The 11,413-nt window shown below is 50.1% G+C and overlaps 1 protein-coding gene across 1 annotated transcript; it reads left to right on the forward strand.

Moving 5' to 3' along the window:
* Positions 1 to 664: 664 nt before the first annotated feature.
* LOC306956340 (V-type proton ATPase catalytic subunit A-like) lies at positions 665 to 6,013 on the forward strand (the record flags this gene model as incomplete). The annotated part of the gene is made up of 14 exons (XM_079550944.1): positions 665 to 746; positions 819 to 947; positions 1,500 to 1,714; positions 1,963 to 2,100; positions 2,341 to 2,492; positions 3,121 to 3,283; positions 3,412 to 3,520; positions 3,595 to 3,717; positions 3,800 to 3,914; positions 3,981 to 4,044; positions 4,383 to 4,586; positions 4,973 to 5,067; positions 5,439 to 5,610; positions 5,921 to 6,013. 14 exons carry the CDS (start codon positions 665 to 667, stop codon positions 6,011 to 6,013), a joined length of 1,854 nt encoding a protein of 617 aa, XP_079407070.1.
* Positions 6,014 to 11,413: the final 5,400 nt, after the last annotated feature.

Consider the following 11,413-nt stretch of genomic DNA (forward strand, 5'->3'; position numbering starts at 1 on the left):
ACTCGGATCGCTGTGACCCTCTCTTGCTGTTACTCTCCCAGAAGTCTGTTCCTCTGGCAGAGGGGATGTGGGGAGATCAGTGGGGGGGTAGACAGGGCTGGCATTGGGAGACATGGGGACACTGGGGGACGTGGAGATGCTGGGGGCCTTGGGCACACACAGTGGCACGGAGATGCAGAGACATGGCCTGGCACTGGGGGATCTGGGAACACAGGGTCATGGAGATGCTGGGGGTGGCATGGGGGACACGGATGTTGGAGGACACGAGGACAACAGAGGGTAGGGGATGCTGGTAATGGCACGGGGACATGGAGATGGGCTGGGAGACGTGGGGGCACGCGACTGGGGGGGGGATGTGTGGTCCCAGGACTGGAGCTGGTAGGGGGGTTGCACAGCCCCCCTGGGGATATGGGGGATTGCATGGTGAGCAGTGGGAGGGGACATGGGGTAGCAGTGGTGGTGGTCAGGGTTGTCTGCTGTCCCTATGAGCTGGGTGAGGGCTGGTGTGTGCCGGTGTGGGGTGGGGACAGGAGGGGACGTGCTGTTGACTGTACACAGCCCACACCCACAGTCACACTGGGTGCAGCCGGTTCCCCCCAGTCCCCTGCGGTGACTGTCCCCATATAATGTGCGTGCCACCAGCTGTGCCATCAGTGCCACCACCATGGAGGGGGACGTGGGGACACGGATGGCTGACATTGAGAAGGAGAGCCTGCTGGGTGCTGTGCACGGCGTCTCGGGGCCCGGTATGGCTGCGTGTCGGGGACAGTGGGGACACTTGGGGCAGACAAGGGGGTGACGGTGCAATGTCCCTGCAGTGGTGACGGCCATACGCATGGCAGGGGCAGCCATGTATGAACTGGTGCGTGTGGGGCACGCAGAGCTGGTGGGGGAGATCATCCGCCTGGAGGGGGACATGGCCACGCTGCAGGTGTATGAGGAGACCTGTATCCTTGTGGCCTTGCCTGTCCTTCCCTTGTCCCCTCCTGACTCCTCCTGTCCCCCTGACCCTTTCAGTGACCTTCTTGCCTTCTGTGAGTGACCTTGTTCCCTCCTGTCCTCTCCTGTCTCCTCATCACTCCTGATCTGTCCAGTGACCTCATCCCCTCCCGTTCCCCCATCCACTCTGTCCTCCTTATCCTCTCCGGTCACCCTGTCCTGTCTCCTCTGTCTGGTTCTGTCCCATCCAGTTCCCTTGTCCCCTCTCCTGTCCCCATGTATTGTCTCTGCGGTGTCCTACCTGTCCCCATCCCATCCACTCTCCCCGTTCCTGTTCCCGTGTCCCCTGTCCCCTCTAGTTTTCTTGTCCTCATCTGTCTGCGGTTCCTGTCCTGTCCCCATCCCAACATCCCCCACCCCACCCCACATCCCTATCCCCATCACCCACGTTCCCACCCCGTGTTCCCCACCTCATGTCTCTATCCCCATCCTCTACCCCACACCCCCCATCTCACGTCCCCCTCCTGCTCTGTGTGCCCACTCCTGAGCTCAGCACGCAGCGGGGGTGCGGGTGGGGGACCCGGTGCTGCGCACGGGTCAGCCGCTCTCGGTGGAGCTCGGTCCTGGCATCCTGGGCTCCATCTTCGATGGCATCCAGCGCCCGCTGCGGGACATTGCACAGCTGACGGGTGGCATCTACATCCCACGGGGTGTCAACATCCCCGCGCTGCCACGGCACCTCACCTGGGACTTTGTCCCCAGCAAGAGCATCCAGGTGAGGACATGGGAACATTGGCAGGACACAGGGGCATGAAGATATGGGGACAGAGGGACGTGGGGACTCCATCTCCAGTAAGAGAATTCTGGTGGGAACATGGGGACATCGGTGGGACATGGGGATATGGCGCTTTTGTCCCCAGCAAGAGCATCCAGGTGGGAACATGGGGACACCCTTCTGCTCTCACTGGGGGGGCTGCACAATCCCATTGCCACCCGGTTACCCTCGTGATCGCACTGTGCCAGGTTGGCAGCCATGTCACTGGTGGGGACATCTATGGGACAGTGACAGAGAACTCACTCATCCAACACAAGATCATGGTGCCACCCCGCAGCTGTGGCACCGTCACCCACATCGCACCACCAGGACACTACAGCATCTCGGTAAGGGGTGGCTGACGTGGTGGTGGCATTGCATGGCATTGCATGGCACTGCTGTCCCAAAACGTCCCCAGCGGCATGGCAGTGAAGTGATGGCATCCCGCTGTCCCCAAATGTCCCTGAGGATGTAGTGGTGGTGGGCTAGTGTCATTCCATGGCACCACTGTCCACAAATGTCCCCGAGGACGTGGTGGTGGCATCCCAAGGCACTGCTGTCCCTACATGTCCCCAAACGTCCTCAAGGATGTGGTGCTGGAGCTGGACTTCGAGGGTGTGGCCGAGCAGCTGACCATGATGCAGGTGTGGCCAGTGCGGCAGACCCGGCCCGTGGTGGAGAAGCTGACAGCAAATCACCCACTGCTGACAGGACAGCGCGTGCTGGATGCGCTTTTCCCGTAGGGATTGGGATGGGATGGGAATGGGATTGGGATTGGGATGGGTTTGGGGACAGAATGGTGTGGGGATGGGAATGCGATTGGGACGGGGTTGGGAATGGGTTGGGGATGAAGATGAGTTTGAAATGAACTTTGATGGGGATGAAATGAAATGTGGATGGGAATGGGAAGGGGATACGGATTGGGGATGAAAGTGGGGATATAGGTTGGGGGGGTCAAGGGATGAGGATGGCGGACTCACGTAGGTGGGAACTGGGGACACGAATAGGGGGGATGCGGGTAGGGATCGGGGGGTGGGGGTAAAGAATAGGAACAGGAGTGGAGATGATAATAGCAAGAGGGAGAGAAGTGGGGACAGAGAATGGTGACGGGACAGGGATGGAGATAGGGATTTGGGATGGGGGATGTGAAAAGAGGGAACAGGAGTATGGGATTGAGCTGGGAAGAGGGGGGTGGCGGACAGCAATGGGTGTGGGAATAGGGTGTGAGATAGGGGACAAGGAGGGCAGAGATGAGGGATAGAAGACGAATTGAGGGTGGAGATCAGCACGGGGACAGATGGAAGCAGGATGGAGTTGAGGCGGGAACGAGTGTGGACAGGAGTGGCCATGCGAGGGACTGTCCCCAGATGCGTGCAGGGTGGCACCACAGCCATCCCCGGTGCTTTTGGCTGCGGCAAAACCGTCATCTCGCAGTCCCTGTCCAAGTACTCCAACAGCGACATCATCATCTACGTGGGCTGCGGGGAGCGTGGCAATGAGATGTCAGAGGTGCTGCGGGACTTCCCCGAGGTGAGAGCAGCAACTCGGGGACACTGAGGGGACAGCAGGCCGGGCGGTGCCAGCAGTGGTGCCAGCAGAAGGGCCAGCAGAGCCACTGAGGCCAAGGGGACCGACGGTGCTAATGGTTTCTCCCTCAGCTCACCATGGAGGTGGATGGGAGGACGGAGAGTATCATGAAGCGCACCACGCTGGTGGCCAACACCTCCAACATGCCAGTGGCTGCCCGCGAAGCCTCCATCTACACTGGTAGGCAACAGGGGACGATGACGGTGATGGCAGTGGCTCTGCCGCTGGTGCCATCCTGCACCCCCTCCACACAGGCATCACGCTGTCTGAGTACTTCCGCGACATGGGGTTCAATGTCAGCATGATGGCCGACTCCACCTCCCGCTGGGCCGAGGCGCTGCGAGAGATTTCAGGGCGCTTGGCTGAGATGCCGGCGGGTGAGAAACTGAGCGTCCCCCACGTCATTCCGTTGTCACTGGACGTGGGCGCCGGCTCACCGTGCCACCCCATGCCCTGCAGACAGCGGGTACCCCGCGTACCTGGGCGCTCGCCTGGCCTCCTTCTATGAGCGTGCGGGGCGGGCGCGCTGCCTGGGGTCCCCCCTCCGTGAGGGCAGCGTCAGCATCGTTGGAGCGTGAGTGTCACCAGGAGGGAACAACGTGGGACCATCCCACCCCACTGAGTGTGCTGCACCCCACAGGGTGTCACCGCCTGGAGGGGACTTCTCAGACCCTGTCACCTCAGCCACGCTGGGCATCGTGCAGGTGAGCTTTGAGGTGCCCACGGATCCCATATTTGGGTTCCCCATGGATCATATATTGGGGGTTCCCCAAATGGATGTCCCGTTTTGTTTTCCTCATGGGTCCTGTATTTGGGATTCCTCATGGATCCATATTTGGAGTCCCTGTGGATCCCATGTTTAGGGTTCACATGTTTCTCATATCTGGGGTTCTCAGTGGATTCCATATTTGGCTTTCCTCATGGCTCCTGCACTTGGGGTTCCCACAGATCCTGTATTTGGGTTTCTCATAGGTCCCATATTTGGGTTCCCATGGATCCCCTATGGACTCTCATGCCAACCCCCCCCCCCCCGGTCCCACAGGTGTTCTGGGGTCTGGACAAGAAGCTGGCACAGCGCAAGCACTTCCCGTCGGTGAACTGGCTGATCAGTTACAGCAAATACTTGCGGGCGCTGGAGCCCCACTACGAGCGGCTGCACCCTGACTTCCCCACACTGCGCACCCGTGCCAGGGAGATCCTGCAGGAGGAGGAGGATCTGGCTGAGATTGTGCAGCTCGTGGGGAAGGTGGGGGGTGGGACTGGGTGGGGATGTGGTGGGGATTGGGGTGGGGTGGGAGTGGCTGGGTTGGGGATTGGGATTGGGATGGGGATGTGGAGAGAAGGGGAAGAGAATTTGAATGGGCTGGATGTAGGATTGGGAGGGGGATGGGATTGGGTAAGAATTGTATGGGATTGAATTGGGATGGGGATAGGATGGAAATGGGGTGGTATGGCTTGAAATTGGGACAGGGATGGGCTGAGAAAGGGATGGAGGTGGCATGAGATGGGGATAGGACAGGGATGGAATGGGGATGGAGATAGTATGGGGATGGGGATGAGGATAGAATGGAATGGGGAGAGCTGTGGCGTGGGGATGAGATCTATGGGATGGGGATGTTGCCTTCCTCACAGGCGTCCCTTGCTGAGGCTGACAAGGTGACACTGGAGGTAGCCAAACTCCTCAAGGATGACTTCCTGCAGCAGAATGGCTACTCCTCCTATGACAGGTACTGTGCCTCCATGTACCCCATGTCCCAACATTCCCATACTGCTCCGATGTCTCTACACCACTCCCATGTACCCACACCACCTCTGCAACCCCAAGCCACCTCGATGACCCCATGTTGTTCCCATGCCACCCCCATGTCCCCATACCATCTCCACATCCCTGTGTCCTCATGGCATTCCCCACATCCCCATACCAGGTGACATCCACGTCCCTATGCCATCTCCATACCCTCATGTCGAACACATCATGTCCCCGTGTTCGCACATTCCCATGCCACCTCTAAGTCCCCATGTCCCCATGACACCCCCCGTGTCCCCACACCCCCACACCACCCCTGTCTCCCCTTGGGGTCCCCCCACCGCCTCCCAGGTTCTGCCCCTTCTACAAGACAGTGGGGATGCTGCAAAACATCGTCACCTTCTATGAGCTCGCCCGACATGCCGTGGAGGCCACTGGGTCTGGAGAGCGCCGTGTCACTTGGGCAACCATCCGTGAGAACCTCGGGGACATCCTGCACCGGCTGAGTGCCATGAAGTTCATGGTGGGAATTAAAAGGGGCAGGGGGGAGGGTCACTTATAGGGTGTCAGGAGGGCATTTAGAGGAGGCTGGGGGACACTTACAGGAGGTCTGGGGACACATCTAGGATGTCACTTATAGGGGTTGAGGAATGCTTACTGGGAGTCACTTGTAGGGAATAGGTGGGACACTTATAGGGGGTCAGAAGGGTCACTTATAGGTAATTGGGAGTATGCTTATAGGGGGTTAGGGGCATTTATAGAGGGTTAAGAGGTCACTCATAGGGAAGCAGGGGACCCACAGAGTGACACTGATGCTGCCCCCTCCCCCCCAGGATCCAGTGAAGGACGGCGAAGCCAACATCACGGCTGCCTTCACGCAGCTCAACGAGGAGATGCAGGCAGCCTTCCGCAACCTGGAGGACTGAGGGTCTCCCTCTGGACCCTCTGCTCCAATAACCCCCCCCACCCCAATTCAACCCCACCTACATCAGGATCTGTCCTCAGGGTCCCACTTGTCCTCGTAGAGTCTTAGAATGGCCTGGGTTGAAAACTACCACAATGCTCATCTGGTTTCAACCTCCCTCTTATGTGCAGGGGCTGCCAACCAGCAGACCAGGCTGCCCAGAGCCACATCCAGCCTGCCCCAATGTCAGTAAGCAATTCTTTGTTTACCACATTGTGCCCTGTTCCTTTCATGAGTGATTTAGCTGGTTTAAAGCAGCTGTGTCTGCTACTGCTTTTCTCTACAACATTCTTTTCCATTATACGCAACTATACACTGCAGTGGTGTACCTCAGAGGTTTCATGAAGGTCTATTTCAAAGTAGCAGGAGTTTTGTTCAGTGTCAAGACAAAGGCCTCAGGCCTTGATGGTATTATATGTTGGTATTAAATGATGGTGTCTTGTTTCAGTTAACATTAAAATTGCTTGGTAGTTAGATTTTGGTATGCGAATATTTAGAAAGAATGTAACGGACAGTGGCAAAAATGAAAAGCAACAGCAAATGGATCATTTTTTACAGACATTCATAAGCATTTTGCACAGCTTTCCTGGGTTTGGAGAAGTTTTCCTTTCTTTGCTTTGTTCCCCCCCTCCTCCAAACTTCTCTAATCCAAGAGAGAACGGAGACTCCCGGGCGCTGCTCCGCCAACCCCACTCAATGGCGGTTGTTCTTTCTGCGGTCCCTACTGCCGCCGCGTGGCCAAGCAGCGGAAGTGCAGCTGCCTCTGCTGCTCCCACAGGCAGCACAACGCATGCGCGCAGAAATGAGGAAGTGGCGAATCTGAGTTCTGACAAGTCTGCGCAGCGAATCTGCCAGTCTTTGTTATGCTTAGTCCTCCAGGCAACAGCGCGCATGCCCCCAGAAACATCAACCGCACCCATTTCTATTAACGGGCGGGAGAGCAGCCAATTCCTGGGACGCGAACTCAGCAATGTTGTCGCCTTTCCCATTCTTGACGCCTGCGCAGCAGGGTGCGGACGAGGCGCATGCGCAGCACTGTACCAACATCCTGCGCATGAACGGAAAAGTGCCACCTGCCGCATGCGCAGCAGAATGCCAGAAAGGCGCATGCGCAGAACGATGCCAACCTGGCGCATACGCAGGAATGTGCCAGACGAGCGCATGCGCAGCACAATGCCAACCCGACGCATGCGCAGTATCCCAACTGGCGCATGCGCAGCAGGGTACCTCCGCGCTGCATTCACAGTAGGATACCAGCCTGGCGCACGCGTAGTAGGATACCAGCCAGGTGCATGCGCAGCAGGGGGCCAGCATCACGCATGCGCAGTAGCGAGCCAGACGGGCGAATGCTCAGTACGCCAGTCTCGCGTATGCGCAGGACGGTGCCAGCTTAGCGCATGCGCAGAAGGGTGTCTGCCTGGCGGATTGGCAGAACAAAGCGATGTTTAATGGGAAAGACAGTAATTTCTACAAAAATAAGCGATATTTAAGGTTAAAAACAGGGATTTCTATGAAAATAAGCGATATTTAAGGTTAAAAACGGGGATTTCTATGAAAACAAGCGACATTTGATATTTCTATGAAAATACCAGTCTGGCGCATGCGCAGTAGGGTGCTAGCCCGGCGCAGGCGCAGAACGGTGCCAGCAGAGCGCATGGGCAGTAGAGCGCCAGCGCGGGGCATGCGCAGAAGAGAGCCAGCCAAGCGCATGCACAATAAGGTGCCAACGCGGCGCATGCGTAGAAGGGTGTCCAAGCGACGCATGCGCAATACGGTGACAGTGCAGCGCATGCACAGAAGGGTTCCAGCCTGACGCATGCGCAATAGGGAGCCAACCTGCCGCATGCGCAGTAGCGTACCTGCCGCGCTAATGCACAGTACGGTGCCACTCTGGCGCATGCGCAGATGGGTGTCTGCCTGGCGGATTGGCAGAACAAAGCGATGCTTAAGGGGAAAACAGGGATTTCTATGAAAATAAGCGATATTTCAGGTTAAAAACAGGGATTTCAATGAAAATAAGTGATATTTTAGGGTTAGAAACAGGGATTTCGATGAAAATAAGCGATATTTAAGGTTCAAAGCAGGGATTTCCATGAAAATAAGCGATATTTTAGGTTCAAAACAGGGATTTCCGTGAAAATAAGTGATATTTAAGGTTCAAAACAGGGATTTCGATGAAAATAATTGATATTTTAGGTTCAAAACAGGGATTTCCATGAAAATAAGCGATATTTAAAGGAAAAAGCAGGGATTTCTATGAAAATAAGCGATATTTGAGGTTAAAAACAGGGATTTCCACAAAAATAAGCAATATTTAAGGTTCAAAACAGGGATTTCGATGACAATAAGCGATATTTAAGGTTCAAAACAGGGATTTCGATGACAATAAGCGATATTTCAGGTTCAAAACAGGGATTTCGATGAAAATAAGCGATATTTAATGTTCAAAGCAGGGATTTCGATGAAAATAAGCGATATTTAAGGTTAAAAACGGATTTCTATGAAAATAAGCGATATTTTAGGGGAAAAACAGGGATTTCTATGAAAATAAGCGATATTTCAGGTTCAAAGCAGGGATTTCTATGAAAATAAGCGATATTGGAGGTTCAAAACAGGGATTTCGATGAAAATAAGCGATATTTAAGGTTAAAAACAGGGATTTCGATGAAAATAAGCGATATTTGAGGTTCAAAACAGGGTTTCTATGAATATAAGCGATATTTAAGGTTCAAAACAGGGATTTCGATGACAATAAGCGATATTTCAGGTTCAAAACAGGGATTTCTATGAAAATAAGCGATATTTGAGGTTAAAAACAGGGATTTCTATGAAAATAAGCGATATTTCAGGTTCAAAACAGGGATTTCGATGAAAATAAGTGATATTTTAGGGTTAAAAACAGGGATTTCGATGAAAATAAGCGATATTTCAGGAGTAAAGCAGGGATTTCTATGGAAATAAGCAATATTTCAGGTTAAACAGGGATTTCGATGAAAATAAGCGATATTTCAGGTTCAAAACAGGGATTACGATGAAAATAAGCGATATTTAAGGTTCAAAACAGGGATTTCTATGAAAATAAGCGATATTTAAGGTTCAAAACAGGGATTTCGATGAAAATAAGCGATATTTCAGGTTCAAAACAGGGATTTCTATGAAAATAAGCGATATTTCAGGTTAAAAACAGGGATTTCTATGAAAATAAGCGATATTTAAGGTTCAAAACAGGGATTTCTATGAAAATAAGCGATATTTGAGGTTAAAAACAGGGATTTCGATGACAATAAGCGATATTTTAGGGTTAAAAACAGGGATTTCGATGAAAATAAGCGATATTTAAGGTTCAAAACAGGGATTTCCGTGAAAATAATTGATATTTAAGGTTCAAAACAGGGATTTCTATGAAAATAAGCGATATTTTAGGGTTAAAAACAGGGATTTCGATGAAAATAAGCGATATTTAAGGAGTAAAGCAGGGATTTCTATGGAAATAAGCAATATTTAAGGTTCAAAACAGGGATTTCCACAAAAATAATTGATATTTTAGGTTAAAAACAGGGATTTCGATGACAATAAGCGATATTTAAGGTTCAAAGCAGGGATTTCCATGAAAATAAGTGATATTTAAGGTTCCAAACAGGGATTTCTATGAAAATAAGCGATATTTAAGGTTCAAAACAGGGATTTCGATGACAATAAGCGATGTTTTAGGTTAAAAACAGGGATTTCGATGAAAATAAGCGATATTTCAGGTTCAAAGCAGGGATTTTAATGACAATAAGCGATATTTAAGGACAAAAGAAGGGATTTCTACAAAAATAAGCGATATTTAATGTTCAAAACAGGGATTTCTATGAAAATAAGCGATATTTAAGGTTCAAAACAGGTAATTAGATGAAAATAAGCGATATTTAAGGTTCAAAACAGGTAATTAGATGAAAATAAGCGATATTTAAGGTTCAAAACAGGGATTACGATGAAAATAAGCGATATTTAAGGTTAAAAACAGGGATTTCCGTGAAAATAAGCGATATTTAAGGTTCAAAACAGGGATTTCGATGACAATAAGCGATATTTCAGGTTCAAAACAGGGATTTCGATGAAAATAAGCGATATTTCTGGTTCAAAACAGGGATTTCGATGAAAATAAGCGATATTTCAGGTTCAAAGCAGGGATTTCTATGAAAATAAGCGATATTTGAGGTTAAAAACAGGGATTTCTATGACAATAAGCGATATTTAAGGTTCAAAACAGGGATTTCGATGAAAATAAGCGATATTTAAGGTTCAAAGCAGGGATTTCTATGAAAATAAGCGATATTGGAGGTTCAAAACAGGGATTTCGATGAAAATAAGCGATATTTAAGGTTCCAAACAGGGATTTCTATGAAAATAAGCGATATTTGAGGTTCAAAACAGGGTTTCTATGAATATAAGCGATATTTAAGGTTCAAAACAGGGATTTCGATGAAAATAAGCGATATTTCAGGTTCAAAACAGGGATTTCTATGAAAATAAGCGATATTTGAGGTTCCAAACAGGGATTTCGATGAAAATAAGCGATATTTCAGGTTCAAAGCAGGGATTTCGATGAAAATAAGCGATATTTCAGGAGTAAAGCAGGGATTTCTATGGAAATAAGCAATATTTCAGGTTAAACAGGGATTTCGATGAAAATAAGCGATATTTCAGGTTCAAAACAGGGATTTCTATGAAAATAAGCGATATTTAAGGTTCAAAACAGGGATTTTGATGAAAATAAGCGATATTTCAGGTTAAAAACAGGGATTTCGATGAAAATAAGCGATATTTCAGGTTCAAAACAGGGATTTCTATGAAAATAAGCGATATTTTAGGATAAAAACAGGGATTTCTATGAAAATAAGCGATATTTCAGGTTAAAAACAGGGATTTCTATGAAAATAAGCGATATTTAAGGTTCAAAACAGGGATTTCTATGAAAATAAGCGATATTTGAGGTTAAAAACAGGGATTTCGATGACAATAAGCAATATTTCAGGGTTAAAAACAGGGATTTCGATGACAATAAGCGATATTTAAGGTTCAAAACAGGGATTTCCGTGAAAATAAGCGATATTTTAGGTTCAAAACAGGGATTTCGATGAAAATAAGCGATATTTTAGGGTTAAAAACAGGGATTTCGATGAAAATAAGCGATATTTAAGGAGTAAAGCAGGGATTTCTATGGAAATAAGCAATATTTAAGGTTCAAAACAGGGATTTCCACAAAAATAATTGATATTTTAGGTTAAAAACAGGGATTTCGATGACAATAAGCGATATTTAAGGTTCAAAGCAGGGATTTCCATGAAAATAAGTGATATTTAAGGTTCCAAACAGG

The sequence above is a fragment of the Tetrao urogallus genome, assembly GCF_951394365.1.
Source record: "Tetrao urogallus genome assembly, contig: SUPER_28_unloc_2, whole genome shotgun sequence".
Taxonomy (NCBI): domain Eukaryota; kingdom Metazoa; phylum Chordata; class Aves; order Galliformes; family Phasianidae; genus Tetrao; species Tetrao urogallus.